Consider the following 21,208-nt stretch of genomic DNA (forward strand, 5'->3'; position numbering starts at 1 on the left):
TAAAACTGCCAATAAATCTAAAAGATGAAGGATGGAAAATGGCAGCAGTCACTGCTAATCTGACCCTACTGAAACTTCTGCTAGACATGTCTGAGCAAAGCAGTCGAGCCAGATACGAAGAACAGCAAAACAATACTTTTAAAATCCAATTTCAAATGGTAGAAAATAGGTAATTGTTCAGAAGAAGGTAAAAGATGTGATTAAACGTACGAATCAAGGTAGATAAACCTTGATTCTTCTCTGATCTTTTGAAAGTAGCCAGCAAAAAGCTAAGGAGTTGTAAATAGGTTCAGTAATGTGAGCATGATATGGTTGTAGAATTCAACTATACTAGATTGTTCCTATTGTTTATTTCCAGAACATTTTGAAATAGAATGTCCCCAAAGCTCTTTGTAATAGTAATCCTTCTCACTACTGCTGAGTGCTGAGACACACATATTCTTATATGTCAAACAGCAATTCAGAGTCAGGAGAAGAGAAGCCAACCGTTCCAAGTCCTGGTGTCCTGCTCTATTTGCTGGAGAGCACTTCCTCCTTTCAGATTCCTAGTAAAAATATTTATAGGAGATTTATTCACATAGCTAGTAAGACTTCAAATAGTTCTAAATATATCCACAAGCACGAATGGGAATCATGCACTCAGTCAAGTTTGCCAAACAATGCTTTGCCAAAAATTTTTTGACCTAAGAAAGAGGAGGAGGGAGTTGTATGTGCAGACCAGAACCTATAAAAGTGCTGGTAGGACAAGTCTGTTCTGTCTCCACGGAAAGCTTCAAGGTAAGAGTCTGGAGGGCTGGGTGCTGGCAGAATACCAGCTGTACTCCTGCTGCCTGTGGAACTGCTTTCCTCAAAGGACTATTTGTATCAACAGATACTTTCTTTCTGCTTTCGAATCACCACCATACTTTTGCCCTGTGACATATCCTTGGTATTCTGTGCAAAAATAAGAAGTTGTCATTTCTATTTTTCAGTATTGACCAGCTTCCAGCCTGAAGGCCAGCTGGTATCACAAGAGGTAAGACTCTGATTTGCCTACTCCATAGGAATAGACTCTCCAAGATTTTGTTTCTATGCAGCTGTCTGGGCACTTCCCATATCCCTTTACATCTGTGCATAGTAAGGTAGTACAATTCTACCTAGCTGTGTTGTCTGAAACAGCAAATTTCCTTTCATATCTGGGTTGGACATATTTGTTTGGTACCTCCTGGGAAATAGTTGGCTCTTACCACACAGAACCGTCAACAGGAGATTGCCTGTGAAGAGAAGTTCAGGAAAGGGAAGGTGAATGAACAGCACATATACAGTTAAGATTTTGTCAAATCCCTCTGATTTTTTTTTTAATTGAAAAGTTTTCTTCTTTAAGTATAAGTTAATCTTAAAGGATCAGCTTGAACTGGAAAAGGCAGAAAAACTCAGAAGATAAAACTCTGATTTCTGGGGAAAAAGATTTGCATAGATGATTCACACCCATGCTTCTGCTTACACCACATCTTTTTGTTCTTCCTTCATCTCTTTAGTCAATACAAATTACATGATCTAAGACATGCAAAAGAGAAAGGATATAAGTGGGCTTTCTTAATTTTGATATGATGACTTCCCTTGGTATCTCTGCTGCTTTGTATAGAAAAGTTATATATTGCGCCAATCAATTCCATTTTTCTGTGTAGCCTAGTTGAAACACTACTAGATCCAAAGAACTAAACATGTAAACTGGAATAAGGGAGAGAAGTTAAAATCATCTAAATCAAAGGCACCTATTTTCTTTAAGATCTAAATAAATTAAAGGATATCTAGGGTGAAAAGCAGATAAGACAGAGAGGGAGACTGTAAGAATAGGCAGAGCAGAACACTACGGAGTCAGGTATATGGTACAAAGGCATTTCTTCCTTCACTCAGTACTGTGTCTCTCCACTACAGGCCCGTGCTGTGCTGCACTTAATAAACTGCAGCCATGTCGTCAGACTCTGAGATGGCCATCTTTGGGGAGGCAGCTCCTTACCTCCGAAAGTCAGAAAAGGAGAGAATCGAGGCCCAGAACAAGCCTTTCGATGCCAAGACATCTGTCTTTGTGGTGCATCCGAAGGAATCCTATGTGAAAAGCACAATCCAGAGTAGGGAATCAGGGAAAGTCACTGTCAAGACTGAAGCTGGAGAGGTGGGTGAAATGCAGGGTTTACAAGCAGCATTGAATTCCCACTCTGACATCTGAGCTGACACGGATGTACCTTTCTTTCCTCTGACAGACCCTGACTGTGAAGGAAGATCAAATCTTCTCCATGAACCCTCCCAAGTATGATAAAATTGAGGACATGGCCATGATGACCCACCTCCACGAACCCGCTGTGCTGTACAACCTCAAAGAGCGTTATGCAGCCTGGATGATCTACGTAAGTACCAGCAGCAGTCTTCCTTTGGGGAGCTGGGAGGAACTGCTCTGCCAGGCTAAGGGGAAGGCAACGTGCTGTCTCCCTTCCTCGCAGACCTACTCGGGTCTCTTCTGCGTCACCGTCAACCCCTACAAGTGGCTGCCGGTGTACAACCCGGAGGTGGTGTTGGCCTACCGAGGCAAGAAGCGCCAGGAGGCCCCTCCACACATCTTCTCCATCTCTGACAACGCCTATCAGTTCATGCTGACTGGTGAGTGGCTCCATCTGTCTCAGGACAGTACCGTGAATTTCTCGGAAGGGATACTCTGTCCCAGTAATAGGAGTAGACTTTTTCAAAGCTTTCATGGTTCTGATGCATACATACTATTGTGTGTTTTTTACAATCTTCACACCATTGTTTCTACTCTTTTAAATGAAAGATATTCCTGCAATCAGTGAGGTATTTTGGCATTTTTCTTATTTAAGTTCATGCTAACAGGTGAGTGGATGTCAGCATGATTCTATTAAAAAGACATTCTAAAAGTAATCACGCAGTTTCCTTGATAAATATGCTGACATTTCCTTAACACATCATTAGAGTTTTATTTCAGTCATAGTATTAATGACTGCTAATTTTAAAATGAGTTTTTCATGTTAATATTTCTAAAGATAATTATGTCTTTAATGAAACAGTGAAAGTGAACAGAGCATGAGATGGATATGTGATGTGAAAATTCTTACTAATGATGTGAAGTTAATTAATCAAAGGTCTACAGGAAACATCAGTATCACAAAAGTTCAGATTTGTCTGATAAAACCATGACATGAAAAAATAAAACAGAATTATATCTTGCTGCTAGTTTTGGTTCCATATTTCATATTGTTGTCATATGCAGGTACAGGAGTTGGACTCAATGATTGTTGTCGGTCCATTCCAACTCAGGACATTTTACGATTCTATGATTCAGTCTTTCCCCAGTCTGGACTAATATTGGGGAGTGCCCTGACCCAGGTGCAGGATCTTGTACTTGGCCTTGTTGAACTTCATTATATTCACATGACACACTCCTCAAGCATGCCCAAGTGCCCCTGGATGGCATCCCCTCCCTCTAGAATATCAAACACACTGCTTACTTTGGTGTCATCTGCAAACTTGCTGAGAGTGCACTCAATCCCACTATTTAATTAATCCCACGATTTAATTAATACCTGATGAATGGAGGTATTGGTCCCAGGAGAAACCCTTGAGGGATAACTCTCATTAACATTTGGGTGTTGAGACTGTGACTGTAACACTTTGGATGCCACCATTCAGTCAATTCCTTATCCATCTAACAGTCCACCCATCAAACCCATAACTCTCTAAATTAGAGGCAACATTGTTCTGAGAATGTTTAGACATAAGAATGTGGTGCAAATTGATTTGAAAATAATTGAAATTGAAAAAAAACATCATTAGGAGTTAACAAAAGAAAAAAACATGCAGAATTTTTTCTTGTCATAACTTATATTTACTGTATTAATTTTCAGTCTTTTTGTGTTCTTCATTTACAAAGTCTACTTGTTTCTGTCTCATTCACAGATCGCGAGAACCAGTCGATCCTGATCACGTACGTACACTCCCTGCTGGGTCACTGCGGGGCTGCCCAGTGCCAGGGGATCTCCTGCCTGACCACACGCTCTCTGCTTCTCTCTTTGCTTTGACAGCGGAGAATCCGGTGCAGGGAAGACTGTGAACACAAAGCGTGTCATCCAGTACTTTGCAACAATTGCAGCCAGTGGAGACAAGAAGAAGGAAGAGCAGCAGCCAGCAGGCAAAATGCAGGTGAGGTCCTGGGGGTAGGAACCAGCAACTACCAAATTTATTTGTGAGCAATATCATGACAATAAGATTTCTATTTTAGGGAACGCTTGAGGATCAAATCATCAGTGCCAACCCACTGCTGGAGGCTTTTGGTAATGCCAAGACCGTGAGGAATGACAACTCTTCACGTTTTGTAAGTTGTTGCCTGGGACAAAATTACTTTTTTTGGGTCAGCTCGCAGACTGACATATTCTTGCAGTCAGGACTGGTAAAATAGTTCTCAATTGACTTTCCTGCTTCCTTCAGGGTAAATTCATCAGAATCCATTTTGGTGCCACAGGGAAACTGGCTTCAGCTGACATTGAAACATGTAAGTGATTCTCCTGGCCTGGTCCCTTTCCTTCCAGCCTTCCTCAGTTCCTGTGCTAACTCTGTACTTCTGCCCTTGCCAGATCTGCTGGAGAAGTCCAGAGTCACTTTCCAGCTCCCGGCAGAAAGAAGCTACCACATCTTCTATCAGATCATGTCCAACAAGAAGCCAGAGCTCATTGGTAGGAAAGATCATTAATTTCTGCAGACAAAGGCCGTGGACTAACATTGAATTCCTTTACATGCCAATTACATTCATTTGATCTGTATGTGTTGGGTCCTTCTTTTCAGAGATGTTACTGATCACCACCAACCCATATGACTATCATTATGTGAGTCAAGGTGAGATCACGGTACCCAGCATTAATGACCAGGAAGAGCTGATGGCCACGGACGTAAGTAACACACGCTTTTCCCGGGTCGAGTCTGGCCTTTAACAGGCATGGTACTTACTCTAGTGGTTCTTTTGTTAGAGTGCCATTGACATCCTGGGCTTCACTCCTGATGAGAAAACAGCCATTTACAAGCTGACAGGGGCCGTCATGCACTACGGCAACCTGAAGTTCAAGCAGAAGCAGCGTGAGGAGCAGGCAGAGCCGGACGGCACAGAAGGTACAACATCAGTTAATACTGCAGCTGTGGTTTATATGTTCTACATTTCCTGTAGAGTCTTGGCAAGTCTCCAGGACTTTTGCTTGAAAAATAGACATCTAAGATATGTCTATCATGTTTGCTTTACCCAATACGGTTCAAAGGTGCATTCCTGTAAAAGTTCATGGAAGTATTTCCCTGAGACTAGAGTTATTTGCATATATCATAAACACGTACTATTAATGTTGGAGTTTTTTTCTTGAGTTTTGTGTGTGTCTGTGTTTTGGAGTTTTTTTAGGAAGAGTTAAGACATAAGTGAATGTAACTGCAAGGAATACAATAGCGATTAATCTGATAATGATGAATAGTAATAGTAGAACAGGCTACAGATAATACCTGTAGCTTTATGTAAGTGATGATATTTTGCTGACCAAATCTTGGAGACTTTCAGAGCAGTGTACACAACACTGATTCCATTTAAACCAGTTCTGTTTCACAGATGCTGTAATCCTCTTCTGAGGATAGCTCTGAAGCTGTGAACAAATTTCTCAGTGTGGCAATGTCATATTTTATTTTTCTAGTTTTAATTGCTTATAAATCTGGGAGAAGTCTGTGACACTTCATCTTCTCCACCTCCTGTGGACTCCATTTATTGTGCAGTCTTTCCTTATCTGCTTTTGCAAATGTTGAGGAAAACCTGCTATCTATTTCAGCATTACACTATCCTTGACAATTTTCCTTGATGACATTTCAGACTGTTAGAACTTGTCCAGTATTTATGCAGTGATCTGCTATACTTTTTAATCATGATTTCAAATGAATTGTATAAGTATTCTTGAACAAATTATTTTACATACTGTGCCTGCTGGTAGAGTCTGAACTCAATATTAAAAGCAACAGCAGAAGGTAAAATGCCAGATTTTCTGTTTGAGAATGCACTTCTAAAAATAGCCCTTCATCTCATATGTTTAGTTGTAGATTCATAAAGACATAATTGACACTTGTTTTGTGCTCTCTTGAGCATTATGTCTTTAAAGTTACCCGACCACAAGTCACTGAAACATATTGCACTGTATTTGCTTCTCAGAGGATCTGTGATTGCCTGCACTTTCATCATCATCCCAGACTTACCTTTGCTTTTTTGTTTTCAGTACTTATTATAGAGAAATCTGCCTACCTAAATGACTCTCAACTGATTTTTCATTCAAATTCAAAATAAACTAAGAATAGGTGAAGAAAAAAGAGCCAACATAAATGCACCATAATTACTAGGGAATATTACCTATGACAAATCAGAAATACATTATTTTTTCGTCTTAACTGATCTTTTTATCTTCACTAGAATTTCCTTTTAATTCCTGTTTTAAAGGAACATTAATGTTTGCTGGTACCTTAACAACTCACTTTTTTGGTCTTTAGTTGCTGACAAGGCTGCCTACCTGATGGGTCTGAACTCAGCAGACCTGCTCAAGGCCCTCTGCTACCCCCGAGTCAAGGTTGGGAATGAATTTGTGACCAAGGGTCAAACTGTGCAGCAGGTAACAAAAATGCCTGTTTTGTTGACAAATCTTCTGGGCTTCCTCTTTTGCTCTGCATGATACCTACAAGCCTTCTGGGTTTTTTGTTGTTTTTGTTTGTTTGGTTGTTTTTGTTTGTTTGTTTGTTTTAGGTATACAATTCAGTAGGTGCCTTGGCAAAGGCCGTGTTTGAGAAGATGTTCTTGTGGATGGTTATTCGCATCAATCAACAGCTGGATACCAAGCAGCCCAGACAGTACTTCATTGGTGTCCTGGACATTGCTGGCTTTGAGATCTTTGATGTAAGAACAGTGTTTTATTACAACACTTTTAGAAGTAACTCCAGAGTGGTGCCTTTTTTTTTTTCTTTCCAGAAATTATTTTATCCTTTCAGATTGCGTCTAAAGTATCATGATTTCCACAGGTTTTTAATTTGGAATAGATTTTTCTGTTTCACATATGCCAATGGAAATCCATAAATGACTGATTAGAAACAGTAGACTAACATGACGTGGTACCTAATGTAGAGAGACCAGTTCCACAGACATAATTTGTGCTTAGAAGGCTTCAGACATACTCTGAAATCAGCATTTGGAAATGCTGGACAAACTGCCATGCTGTGAACTCTCCCACAAAAGAATTATCCCAGTCTAGTATATATAAAAACTGGCAATTCTGAATTATTAATGTGGCCTAAGCTTCTAGGGGTCATAAACATATCGATAAATTTTAGCTTGACAAAAGAGACACACTGACAGAAGTTCCAAACTTCTGGCTTAGCAAAGCAGGAACACTCTCAGATCCTCCTGTAATTTGGTGCAAAAAGCCAGCACTGTTCTTTACCTGTAGCTTTCTAAATTAAGGTTAATAATAATCTTTATTTGCAGTTCAACAGCCTGGAGCAGCTGTGCATCAACTTCACCAATGAGAAACTGCAACAGTTTTTCAACCACCACATGTTCGTGCTGGAGCAGGAGGAGTATAAGAAAGAAGGAATTGAATGGGAGTTCATTGACTTTGGGATGGACCTGGCTGCCTGCATTGAGCTCATTGAGAAGGTATTTGTGCAATTCACAGTGTCTAATATTTTCAGATATGTGTTAATTTTTTGTATAGTTGTAAATGTAGCTTGAAAGGGTAATTGTGATATTGTAAATACATACGTAACTTTAGAATATTTTACAATTTTCTCTGCTGAGCATAAGAACAATTCCTGAGACTGTTAATCTTGTTCCACTTAGGAAGCTATATCTTTATCTGTCATTCTTTCTGCCTTTTCACGTCTTCCTCCTTCATTCTGTTTCTCCCAGCCCATGGGCATCTTCTCCATCCTGGAAGAGGAGTGCATGTTCCCCAAGGCAACTGACACCTCTTTCAAGAACAAGCTCTATGACCAACATCTGGGCAAGTCCAACAACTTCCAGAAGCCCAAACCTGCCAAAGGCAAAGCTGAGGCTCACTTCTCCCTGGTGCACTACGCTGGCACGGTGGACTACAACATCACTGGCTGGCTTGACAAGAACAAGGACCCCCTGAATGAAACTGTTGTGGGGCTGTACCAGAAATCATCCTTGAAGACACTGGCCTTACTCTTTGCTGCTGCTGCAGGAGAGGCAGGTAAGTTCTGTGAAATTAATATTTTCATTTTTATTTAATGACTCTACCAGAACCATGAATATCAGCTAGAGTGTTCTAAATAAACTACATATTGTGTAGAGTCTCCCATAGTTTGAATGTATTCATAAAGGAACCAATCAAATGTATTTCAGGTCTTCTACTCAGCCATGGTAATCTCTTCATTTATCATACACCTTTGGTTTATCATACACCTTTGGCCCTGTGTTCTTTTAGATTGAGCGGTCACTCTGTTTCCCACTGCATCCATGACTGATACATATGAACAAGCTTCTTCCAGTGTCATAGAGAAAAAATTTCCAAATCAAAGTTGTAAACCCATGGTTTTTTTGGTGTTCTTCAGAGAGTGGTGGTGGTGGCAAGAAGGGAGGCAAGAAGAAGGGGTCTTCTTTCCAGACTGTGTCAGCTCTTTTCAGGGTAAGTACAGAAGTCATTGTCTCTTTTTTTTTTTTTTTTTTTTTTTTTTTAGTTTAAGACTCTGAAACCTCACAGTACCTCCAACAGGGCCATTTTACTGCAACCTATTAACATTATTCTGCATCAAGAACATCTCTTCAGTTATCCATGAAAGAGCTGACTGCAAGTCAGCTGAGGTCAGCTGAGGAAGATACATCTTGATGTTGGAAAAAGTATTTGGGTCAGGCTACAGTTTCATCTACTCATGAGTTGGCAGGTTCAAGCTCTTTCCCCTCTCCCTCTGCCTTGGGGCGGCAATGGTGGATCTGGCTACTTTCCTCAGGGAAACTCAAGTCTGGATCAGCACATACAAATGTGTGTGCATTTGCACGCTATAATACATAACTCATATAACACATACTTGTTTGCACAAGTATACATATGAAGACAAGGCAACAGGGAAATGCCAAGGCCAGTTACCTTTGCATCATTGGACAGAGCTTTGGAAACACTCTTGTTTGAGCACCTGTGCCCATCTAGCTACTGTGTGGCATCCTGAACAGAATTTCATGTTGTGAAAGAGGTATTTGTTTGAGTAGCTTTGCCCCCGCTACAAGCCAGGGCCAGACTGAGAAATATTAGGACCTAGCTAGCAAAAGTGATTGCTAAAATCAGATATAGTTCATGAGTTTGCTTTTAAAGACACCTCTAAAAAGGAGTGCTGTGGGACCTACCGCTCATGCTTTTTCTCTGAGTTGTGACCTCATTCTCACTGAACAGGGAGGCTTTCCTGTCTTCCTCTGCTCAACCTTTGTCAAATATAACTTCACAAGTATCTCCTAATGCCATTAAGCTGCTCTTTCCCAGTCTTGTCTGCAAACTTGGTCCTTACCAGTCTTCCCTTTTGTCCTATTTTTGGTTTTGTTTTTGTTTCCATCAGTAGCCAGTGTCTTCCATAGGGTGAGAATCTGGTGATTACAAAGAATCATCTTTCACTCATATGTATGCCTTTTGTCATGAACTTCTGATCACCATTCTCCATAGGTGTCCTGTCTGAGTGGATATATCCCTCAGTCTCATGAAAAGACATTACACAGTTTTGTGTCTTTTGTGCTCAAGACTTAACGGCAAAAGAAAACACAAATTAGGATGGCTATAGGTGCAAATAATAAATTAATTATTACTTTCCAACACTTTTTGCACATCTGACACTATAACTGCAGAGGTACCATTTGTTAACAAAAAATCTTTTCTCATGATCCCACAGGAGAACCTAAACAAGCTGATGACCAATCTACGGAGCACTCATCCCCATTTTGTGCGTTGTATCATCCCCAATGAAACAAAAACACCTGGTAAGAACCTCAAGCAGAGACAATCCATAGCGTGAAGCAGCCATTATCCTCCGTGCCTTATTGTGAAGTATCACATAATTGTCTTATTTGCTTAGGTGCCATGGAGCATGAACTGGTGCTACACCAGCTGCGTTGTAACGGTGTGCTGGAGGGGATCAGAATTTGCAGGAAGGGATTCCCCAGCAGAATCCTCTATGCAGACTTCAAACAGAGGTCATCCTCCTTTCTGCTCTCCATTCTGTCTTTCCTGCATAAGTTGTACATCTTGACTATTTTAATTGTGGTTACTTTTAAATGCCAACTCTATCTGATTATAATGGAAAGAGGGAGGGGAATTTTGGAATGTTGAGAAATTAAGAGGTAATTGAGTTGTTCTCACTGATTGCTGGTCATCACAGAACTGAACTTTGCCAGTGTCTCTGAGTATGTAAGCACAATAGATACACAAGCCAATGATGACAAGATTAAAAAATGCAGATTGGGATGTGGCTACAACATATTCCCAGACAAAAATCACTAACTCTATGAGTGCTTTGCCCATTGCATCAGCTGTAAGTTTCAAGGGAAGATGTTTTCCTCCTATGCACATAGTAGCAATTTTCTACTGTATAGTTGAAGTGAAAAGGATATAAGACTGAAATGGCTGGAGACCGGTGCCCTCTTTTCATCTATGACTGATCACCTAAAGACAGTAAAAGTTTCCTATTTGTTTTGGGGTTTTTTTGTTGTTTGTTTGGGGTTTTTTTAAACCAGATTAGCACTTCATTATAACTGTATCTCTAAACAAGGGGTGAAATTCCAACTTGCTCAGTCTTATTCTGATGTAAAGACTGCTGTTAATTTCAATAAACAGTATAACCTTGTGACTTGAAATTGCCTTCATTCATAGTTCCTCTCATTCTGCAGATACAAGGTGCTTAATGCCAGCGCCATCCCAGAAGGACAGTTCATCGATAGCAAGAAGGCTTCTGAGAAGCTTCTTGGGTCCATCGATGTGGACCACACCCAGTACAAATTTGGCCACACCAAGGTACAAACTCCCCTTGTCTCATCCCTGTGTACCTGAGCTTTGCTCTGCCTGACAGTGATGTGCTGCAACATGCCCTTTCTCAAGGTGTTCTTCAAAGCTGGGCTGCTGGGACTCCTGGAGGAGATGAGGGATGAGAAGCTGGCACAGCTCATCACCCGCACACAGGCCAGGTGCAGGGGCTTCCTGATGAGAGTGGAGTTCCAGAGGATGATGGAGAGGAGGTACATCTTCAGTTAATGTCACTGTACTTGGGGGAAAGTGTTGACATCTGTCGAACTGAAAATATTCAATGTCCATTTTAATTATGCTTCAGGGAGTCCATCTTTTGCATCCAGTACAATGTTCGGTCTTTCATGAATGTGAAGCACTGGCCCTGGATGAAGTTGTTCTTCAAGATCAAGCCCTTGCTGAAGAGCGCAGAATCTGAGAAGGAGATGGCCAACATGAAGGAAGAGTTTGAGAAAACCAAGGAAGAGCTTTCAAAGTCTGAGGCAAAGAGGAAGGAGCTAGAGGAGAAAATGGTTTCTTTGCTGCAGGAGAAAAATGACCTGCAGCTCCAAGTGCAAGCTGTAAGTGTCGTTAGTATATTACTTCAAGGAGAAAATAAGTAAGGTCTAAATCCTCTCTCATAGTATGGAAATCTCACACTGAACATTGAATCACCTAAGGAAATATTTCACTCTGAATCACTAAATCTGTAATTCAGACCCCTCAGTGTCAACACTGAAGTATGAGGTTCTGACTTGGCAACGACTTCTAAGTCTCTATGCCTACAGACAGGTTTCTCCATGGAAGCTCATAATATAAGGTTCAGCTTCAGTCACTAGACATATAATATATACAGCTAATCGACCTTAGAGAGCAATTCAGTTGACATTGGTTTTAATCAGTTGCCTAAATTAAAGAGCCTTATGGCATTTCTTATGATATATGGTATCTCACCTTTCCTCCTGCAGCTACTGTTCCAGGAAGACACAAATGCCTTCTACATCCTAACTGTTAGACCTATGTGTGTTTCCAGTGTCCTTTGGAAATTCAAAAGATTTGGCAGAATTTACACAATGCTCTTGTGTCTTTAAGTACCAACTTCATAGCTTCAAAATAAAGTCAGGTTCAAATGGAAACCACCAATTACATCAGATTATGCATGAATTTAGCTTGAAGAAAGAAGATGAATTCTAAGTCAGCCTTGCCAAGTAATGCTTTTCCAGAGATAAAATTAAAAAGATCTGTGCACAATTATGTTCAGTTATTGACTTTCAGGGAAGGTAATAAAAAACCTTAGTTAAAAAAGCATTTTCAGATATTTAGACAATCTACTTATAATAACAGAAAGACAGAATACTTGATGGGAGCAAAAAGTTAATAGAATAAAAACCTACTCTGATTTGCAAGAGGTCTGCAAAAATCGTTTACACAACATGAGAAAAAATAATAATTCCATGTTTTCCTTTCTGCAGCAGGAAATACCTTTTTTCTATCCAGCTTTTACTAAACTTTGAGATTACAAAAAACTCTACATTTCTCTAACAGGAAGCTGATGCTCTAGCTGATGCTGAGGAAAGATGTGACCAGCTCATCAAAACCAAAATCCAGCTGGAAGCCAAAATTAAGGAGGTGACTGAAAGGGCTGAGGATGAGGAAGAAATTAATGCTGAGCTGACAGCCAAGAAGAGGAAACTGGAAGATGAATGTTCAGAGCTGAAGAAAGATATTGATGACCTTGAGTTAACACTGGCCAAGGTCGAGAAGGAAAAACATGCCACTGAAAACAAGGTAGGAGGCAGATCATGTCACTCGTGTTCCAGAAAAGAGCACCCTGCTATTACAGGATTTCCTTTATTGATACTTGCTGCCTTTTTCTCAAAGGTGAAAAACCTCACAGAGGAGATGGCAGCCCTGGATGAGGCCATTGCCAAGCTGACTAAAGAGAAGAAAGCCCTCCAAGAGGCCCACCAGCAAACACTGGATGACCTGCAGGCAGAAGAGGACAAAGTCAATACGCTGACCAAAGCCAAGACCAAGCTGGAGCAACAAGTGGACGATGTGAGCACACAGCCATCCAGTAAGAACAAGATTGGTATGGAGTTAGACCTGATTGGTCACGTACTGATGGTCTTGTTATTTTAGCTGGAAGGGTCCCTGGAGCAAGAGAAGAAACTGCGCATGGACCTTGAGAGAGCTAAGAGGAAACTCGAGGGAGACCTGAAGCTGTCCCATGACAACATAATGGATTTGGAAAATGATAAGCAGCAGCTGGATGAGAAACTGAAGAAGTAAGCATGGCTGTGGGGCACCTGAGTGCTGGGCTGGTTGCGCTTGTCTGTTTTCACTGATCTCTAACATGGTTTGCTTTGCCCAAAGGAAAGACTTTGAAATCAGCCAGATCCAGAGCAAGATCGAGGATGAGCAAGCCCTGGGCATGCAATTACAGAAGAAGATCAAGGAGCTTCAGGCAAGTCTCTGTTCCTTCCCCTCTCTCTCCCAGTCTCAGGTCAGGTAGGAGGAGGCCCAGGTGTGAAGGCTCCCTAATGTTCCACAGGCCCGTATTGAGGAACTGGAGGAGGAAATTGAGGCCGAGCGAACCTCTCGGGCAAAAGCCGAGAAGCATCGGGCTGACCTCTCCAGGGAGCTAGAGGAGATCAGCGAGCGCCTGGAAGAAGCAGGAGGGGCTACGGCAGCTCAGATTGATATGAACAAGAAGCGTGAGGCAGAATTTCAGAAGATGCGTCGCGACCTGGAAGAGGCCACGCTGCAGCACGAAGCCACGGCGGCCGCCCTGCGCAAGAAGCACGCAGACAGCACAGCTGAGCTTGGGGAGCAGATCGACAACCTGCAGCGAGTGAAGCAGAAGCTGGAGAAGGAGAAGAGTGAGCTGAAGATGGAGATTGATGACTTGGCCAGTAACATGGAGTCTGTCTCCAAAGCCAAGGTACACAAATACCTTACAGATGTTTCTGCCCCAATGGAATTCTATACAAGGTAAATTCTTGAGCCTGCTATTTCTGAGGGTGTGAATGGTTTATCCTTCCCCTTCTGTATGTTGACACAAGGCAAGTCTGGAGAAGATGTGCCGCACGCTGGAAGATCAGTTAAGTGAGATTAAAACAAAGGAAGAAGAACATCAGCGCATGATCAATGACCTCAATGCTCAAAGAGCTCGTCTGCAGACAGAGTCAGGTGAGACATTTACATCCCTGATGTGCAAATGAATAATGCCAGGCAGTTAATGCAGAAATTACCCTTCTGGGCACATGATCAGTCCAGCATGTAATGAGAAATGTCTGGAATGGGATCATAAATTTCTGAAGCTCCGCTGTCTATTTGGATTTACAGTCCTAAATGTTCACAATACTGTCATCAATAAAATGTTTGTGCATCTGCAAACTTTTCCAGGTGAATATTCACGACAGGTGGAGGAGAAGGATGCCTTAGTTTCTCAGCTGTCAAGAGGCAAGCAGGCATTCACACAACAGATTGAGGAACTCAAGAGGCACCTCGAAGAAGAGATAAAAGTGAGAAGGTTTTGTCATAAATCTCTGAAATAACAGAATCCCCAAGAAGAGAGGGGGAAAATTAACCACTTAGATAATGCACTGGAAGACTTCTTATACTAGCTTTGCTCCCCCTTCCTGCAGTTTATCCATTAATTCTTTTGCAGATTCCCAGATCTTCCTTTCGCATTCAGTAGCTTGTCATCATGCTCACAGCAGGGTAATCCAGTGTCCATCACCATGAGAGATTTCAATGCATATTTGCGTTCAATGTCACACTACTATTTTTCCCCCAGGCCAAGAACGCCCTGGCCCATGCCCTGCAGTCTGCTCGCCACGACTGTGACTTGCTCCGGGAACAATACGAGGAGGAGCAGGAAACCAAGGGGGAGCTGCAGCGTGCGCTGTCCAAGGCCAACAGCGAAGTGGCCCAGTGGAGAACCAAATATGAGACTGACGCTATTCAGCGCACGGAGGAGCTGGAGGAGGCCAAGTACGTGGGGAAAGTGGGAAGGATGGCAGACTAAGAACAGAAATCTGAGGAGACAACTGTGATATTGTCAGAAAGAAGCCCATGCTCTGCTTTGGAGTGGGGATATTCTCAGGAAGAAAGGAAATATAACCCAGAGCTGGTATGCGTTGGGAACAGCAGAAGCAGCAGAGCTCTTCAGATGCAGAAGAGCAGAGAGATGCTTATGAATGCAGAGTAAATAGCAAAGAGTGAAGTGCTGCAGGCCAGCATTCAGACATAGAAATACAATGGCTGGCTGGGAGAGGACCTACACCTCTGTGTAAATGGGGATCACACACTATCAAGTGGCTAAGCGTGCTCCTGTGAAAAACATACTGGCTGCACACCACAGGTTCCCATTTCCTTCCTCACCTGGAGCTGTGCTTGTCTCCTCCCAGGAAGAAGCTGGCACAGCGCCTGCAAGATGCAGAGGAACACGTTGAAGCTGTGAATTCCAAATGTGCCTCCTTGGAAAAGACAAAGCAGAGGCTGCAGAATGAAGTGGAGGACCTGATGATTGACGTGGAGCGATCAAATGCTGCCTGCGCAGCTCTGGATAAGAAGCAGAAGAACTTTGACAAGGTCTTTTGGGCTCCAGACGTGGGCTTCCTGGGCAGAGCAGCCCCTCCTGATGGCTACAACCAAACTCACACCTGGTTTCTCTTCAGATCCTGGCAGAATGGAAACAGAAGTACGAGGAGACGCAGGCTGAGCTGGAAGCCTCCCAGAAGGAGTCTCGCTCTCTCAGCACGGAGCTCTTTAAGATGAAGAATGCGTATGAGGAGTCCTTGGACCACCTGGAAACGCTGAAGCGGGAGAACAAGAACTTGCAGCGTAAGTGCCTGGCCCTCTGCTCCTGGCAGGGCTTTCTCCCTGTCCAGCGCTCCACACCGCTCCACATGGGTCTGTGCCTGCAGGTGGGCAAGGATGTCTGTCACCTTGGTGTGACAGGGCCCTTCCCGTTGTGCTCTGTGCCTGACCATGCCATTGGTCTTGGTTCCCACAGAGGAGATTACCGACCTCACGGAGCAGATTGCAGAGGGAGGAAAGGCGATTCATGAGCTGGAGAAAGTCAAGAAGCAGGTTGAGCAGGAAAAATCTGAACTCCAAGCCTCCCTCGAGGAAGCTGAGGTACACTCTTCTGTTCTTAGTTTTTTACTTACAGTAACTCAGATACCATTTATGAAATTATATGTATTGATGACTAAGGGCCTAGAGAACCTTTCTTCTGAGAGACTGAGAGCTGGGTCTGTTCAGCCTGGAGAAGAGAAGCTGAGAGGAAATCTCATCAATTTGTATAAATATCTGAAGGAGTGATGTCAAGAGGATGGGACCAAACTCCTTTCAGTGGTGCCCAACGATAGGGGAAATGGGCATAAACTGAAGCATAGGAGGTTCCATTTGAATATGAGGAAAAACTTTGAGGGTGACAGAGCACTGGAACAGGCTGCCCAGAGAGGTTGTGGAGTCTCCTTCTCTGGAGACATTCAAGACCCGCCTGGACACATTCGTCTAGGTGAACCTGCTTTAGCAGGTGGGTTGGACTAGATGATCTCCAGAGTTCCCTTCCAACCCCAACCATTCAGTGATTCTGTGAGAACAAACTCTTGGCACAGGAGCGTGGGGTTTTTTAAACCTTTAACTTCTTTCCTACAGTCTCAGACCCCATGTTGTACGTTATCATTCAGGAGAAATAGTTCATGTGTAGTTACTGACATTATTATTTTCTATGTCATTGCATAAAAAGCATTCTAATTTATTCTTGTCCAGGCATCCCTGGAACATGAAGAGGGGAAGATCCTGCGCCTCCAGCTTGAGCTCAACCAGGTGAAGTCGGAGATTGACAGGAAGATAGCAGAGAAAGATGAGGAGATTGACCAGATGAAGAGAAACCACCTCAGAATTGTGGAGTCCATGCAGAGCACCCTGGACGCTGAGATCAGGAGCAGGAATGAAGCCCTGAGGCTGAAGAAGAAGATGGAGGGAGACCTGAATGAAATGGAGATCCAGCTGAGCCATGCCAACCGTCAGGCTGCAGATGCACAAAAGAATCTGAGAAATGCACAGGGAGTGCTCAAGGTATGGCAAAACAGAACAGGTGCTCACTGGTCTCTGATACGTCTAAAAGTTTTCCTGTTCTAAAATCCTGGCAGTTGCATACTGATGTGAAAATAAGAAATAGGAAAACAGGAAAAATACGCCTCACAATGTGTCTTTTCTCTCTTACCAGGATACCCAGATACACTTGGATGATGCTCTCAGGGGACAAGAGGATCTGAAGGAGCAGGTGGCCATGGTGGAGCGCAGAGCAAACCTGTTGCAGGCTGAAGTTGAGGAACTGAGGGCAGCCCTGGAGCAGACGGAGAGGTCAAGGAAGGTGGCTGAGCAGGAGCTTCTGGATGCAAGTGAGCGTGTGCAACTCCTCCACAGCCAGGTCAGTGTATTATTATTATTATTATTACTACTACTTCTAATAATAATAATAATGCTTTTACTCCATGCATCTACAGCTACCTGAAAGGAGTTTGTAGCGAGGGGGTGCATCTCCTTTCCCAAGTAACAAGCGACAGGATGAGAGGGAACGGCCTTAAGTTGTGTCAGGGGAGGTTTAGGTTGGATATTAGGAATAACTTCTTCCTGAAAAGGGCTGTCTGGCATTGGAACAGGCTGCCCAGGGCAGTGGTGGAGTCACCATCCCTGGAAGGGTTGAACAGACGTGGAGATGAGGTTCCTAGGGATGGGGGTTAGTGACTGTGTTAGGTTAATGGTTGGACTCAATCATCCTGAAGGACTTTTCCAACTACAATGATTCTATGATTCTGTGATATAAAATAGCTGAAGACTGGATGAACTGTACCTGTATTTTGTAAAATGCATTTTAACTTTCACAGTATGGATAACAAATTTTCGATGCAACTTTTTAGCTGCAGATATTATATTAATTTCACAATGTAGATAACTTAAAAGTAATAAATATGTGAGTAACAGATATGTGAGGTTCTTACTTTAGAACTTAAGTGAGGTCAAGAGCTTACATATTGACATTGGAGACTGTAAATCAAACTTAGGTTGATCATTAAGAAAATAGGAATACAGTAATACTGTCATTAACATCATTTAATGATGTCATTTTAAGTATTCTACAGCACCATGTAAATTTTTTACTGCCACTAGAAAATGATAAGGAAAGATTATGTCTTTTTCCTTTGTAATTCTAAGTTCTTTGTTGTCTGAGAAACTGTGAGGAAAGACTTTATGGAGGATGTTCTGGAAATACTGAAACAGCTGAGAAACTAATGACTACTACCACAACAGTTCCTTTACAACAGAATCCCATATGACCTGATGGCAGATAGTATATCAAACCCCAGCATTTATGCAAAGTTCTTCATATGATATTGCAAGCTAACAAAACCAAAATTGTGATATTGGTGCTCTTCAACAGAACACCAGCTTGATCAACACCAAGAAGAAGCTGGAAACAGACATTACCCAAATTCAGAGTGAAATGGAGGAGACGATCCAGGAAGCCCGCAATGCTGAAGAGAAGGCCAAGAAGGCCATCACAGATGTGAGTCAAGGGCTCCTTTCATTGCTGATGCTATATTCTCCTCCAAACTGTGTCCAGCCCCCAAATGGACTTGACTCTTTGCTCTCATCAGGCAGCCATGATGGCAGAAGAGCTGAAGAAGGAGCAGGACACCAGTGCCCACCTGGAGAGGATGAAGAAGAACCTGGACCAGACGGTGAAGGACCTGCAGCACCGTCTGGACGAGGCTGAGCAGTTGGCCCTGAAGGGAGGCAAGAAGCAAATCCAGAAGCTGGAGGCCAGAGTGCGTAGGGCTGCTATTTGTACGAGAGTGAACATGTCACACAAGCAGCCATCAGGGAAGCTCCAAAGATGGGCTTGTCCTTGCAGGTGCGGGAGCTGGAAGGGGAGGTTGATGCTGAGCAGAAGCGCAGCGCTGAAGCCGTGAAGGGTGTGCGCAAGTACGAGAGGAGGGTGAAGGAGCTGACCTACCAGGTAAGGCAGGAGGCTTCATTGTGTTGACACACTCTTCTTGCCTTCCAGAGGTATTTCTTTCTATACCTCAGTCAGCGACACAGTTAGCATCATTTTGACCTCTGTCCATCTGGACAGCAATGGTCTGTAAGGAATGTTACTCCTTGTATTTCACATGTATGAAAATTAGAGAAAGAGGCAAACAAAGGTTTCTCTTACTTGCCATTTTCTGTAGTCTGAGGAAGACCGGAAGAACGTTCTCAGGCTCCAAGATCTAGTGGACAAGCTTCAGATGAAAGTGAAGTCCTACAAGAGGCAAGCTGAGGAGGCTGTAAGTACCACTCTGAGCAAGGCCAGACCTCCTTCTGGTAGAGGTGGAATTCTGTGTTAGTGTTTTCTTCTGTCCAACTTTTTGAAACCTTGACTGTTTTGATGCACTTGCTGCTACAAGACAAAGGGGAACGTAACAATAAGAATTGCTGGTTTGGGGAGGGACTACACTTCCCCAGCACTATTTGTTTTGCTCTAAGGTTCACTTCCTACCTCTGTTTCTTCCTTCCTACCATATCCTGGGTGTCAGAAGCAGCTGTTAGTCCATCCGTTCAGGATGCTGCCATGAGCTCTGCCTAGGCCGTGCTGTGTGTAATGTGGTCATTGGCCTTTTCGACGCTCTAATGTTCTTTTCTCTTCTGGCACGCTTGACACCCTGAGTAGCTTCTTACCTTCATTTTGAACCTGCTCTGCTTGCCCAGTTGTAGCATTTAAGTTTTTCTTTGCCCAGTTTTCGCATATACAAGTGTCGGCACACTGCCTGCTGTTTTCACAACTCCCTCTCCCCACACAGGAGGAACTGTCCAATGTCAACCTCTCCAAGTTCCGCAAGATCCAGCATGAGCTCGAGGAAGCCGAGGAGCGGGCTGACATTGCAGAGTCGCAGGTCAACAAGCTCCGAGCGAAGAGCCGCGAGTTTCATAAGAAGGCAGAAGAGGAGGAATGAGGATCCCAAGGCTAAAAAGTGACCTGAGAGTTGCATAAAATGTAAATCTCTGTGTTGCTTTCTTCTGTAATTAGCATTTATGTCTAAGTAATAAAGACAATAGAGACCTTTGCATATGAACAGTGATTAGTGTGCTTTATTTATTTATTCAGCTTTTATTACTTTTAGAGTACATGTACACCGTTCATGTTCACATTTACAAGTATATTAAATACCAATACATTTTTACATATACATTTTTTAAAATGCATAAGAAATAATAACAATTTTATGGATTTTCTATTCAGCTTGCAATGAAAAGTATGCCTCTCTTTGATAGACTAAGACTAATCTATTTTAGTTATTTTGATCAAAAAAGCACAGGAGATTCCTGTAGTGTTGTTGTGGGGTTTTTTAATATATATTATTTTTATTAATTGAAAAATGCTGCTTATTTCGTATCCTTCAGGGTGTGAGAAATTAAAATTTCTACTTTGATTCAAGAGGCTGAAGTTCACTCCAAGCATTGACAAGTAGTCAAACCATCCTGATGAGATAATGGCATGAAGAGAGATCCTCACTCTCTTTCTCTGAAGCTATTTTGTTTGATACACAGCACAAAATAAGACCTGGTTCACAGGCAGGGTGAGTGACAAGAATCCCCAGCTAAAAGACTGGGCATAGGTAAACCCAAGTATTTTATAGGCTACCAAAAGATAATTGAACATATATTAAGATAGATCAAGGTGGTGAAGTGTTTTCTTTTTTTCATTATGGATACAATATAATGTAAAGAAGCAATGTCATAGATGAAAAGAACAAGTTTTAAGTGAAAATCACTTTCAGGAATTGTAACAGTTTCTACTGAATTATTATTACAGTATCAGAAAAGTCTGCTACACTTACCAGAGATTGGATTTGACTATTGGTAGGTATTTCCATATCATAAAAAAGAGAAATAATTCTGGAAATTGTGTTCTCGTGTTGACTTCCCTCATACAGACTGAAGACCAAAAACAATTGTGGGGTTTTATATTTCTCCAACAAACTGTGAAACAAGAGGAGGTCACAAACTATGATTGATTTTGATAAGCAGCAGCATTAGAAGAAAATCTTTAAATGCAAGATAATAATCTAATAAATGTTAGGGAGTCAGTTCAG

The 21,208-nt window shown here is 42.3% G+C and overlaps 1 protein-coding gene across 1 annotated transcript; it reads left to right on the forward strand.

Moving 5' to 3' along the window:
* The first annotated feature begins 1,951 nt into the window (after positions 1-1,951).
* Positions 1,952-20,093, forward strand: LOC135995937 (myosin-1B-like). Its single transcript, XM_065647577.1, has 38 exons — positions 1,952-2,155; positions 2,244-2,387; positions 2,481-2,637; positions 3,949-3,976; positions 4,074-4,191; positions 4,271-4,363; positions 4,477-4,540; positions 4,623-4,721; positions 4,831-4,934; positions 5,013-5,151; positions 6,550-6,668; positions 6,800-6,949; positions 7,535-7,705; positions 7,958-8,264; positions 8,626-8,699; positions 9,946-10,033; positions 10,129-10,246; positions 10,940-11,063; positions 11,148-11,284; positions 11,377-11,632; positions 12,597-12,839; positions 12,933-13,109; positions 13,194-13,339; positions 13,428-13,518; positions 13,606-13,995; positions 14,117-14,243; positions 14,460-14,578; positions 14,854-15,050; positions 15,467-15,650; positions 15,737-15,902; positions 16,075-16,199; positions 16,839-17,147; positions 17,299-17,502; positions 18,514-18,639; positions 18,731-18,901; positions 18,988-19,092; positions 19,307-19,402; positions 19,916-20,093. Exons 1-38 carry the CDS (start codon positions 1,952-1,954, stop codon positions 20,066-20,068), a joined length of 5,823 nt encoding a protein of 1,940 aa, XP_065503649.1. The 3' UTR covers positions 20,069-20,093.
* Positions 20,094-21,208: the final 1,115 nt, after the last annotated feature.

This window comes from Caloenas nicobarica, chromosome 18, assembly GCF_036013445.1.
Source record: "Caloenas nicobarica isolate bCalNic1 chromosome 18, bCalNic1.hap1, whole genome shotgun sequence".
Taxonomy (NCBI): Eukaryota; Metazoa; Chordata; class Aves; order Columbiformes; family Columbidae; genus Caloenas; species Caloenas nicobarica.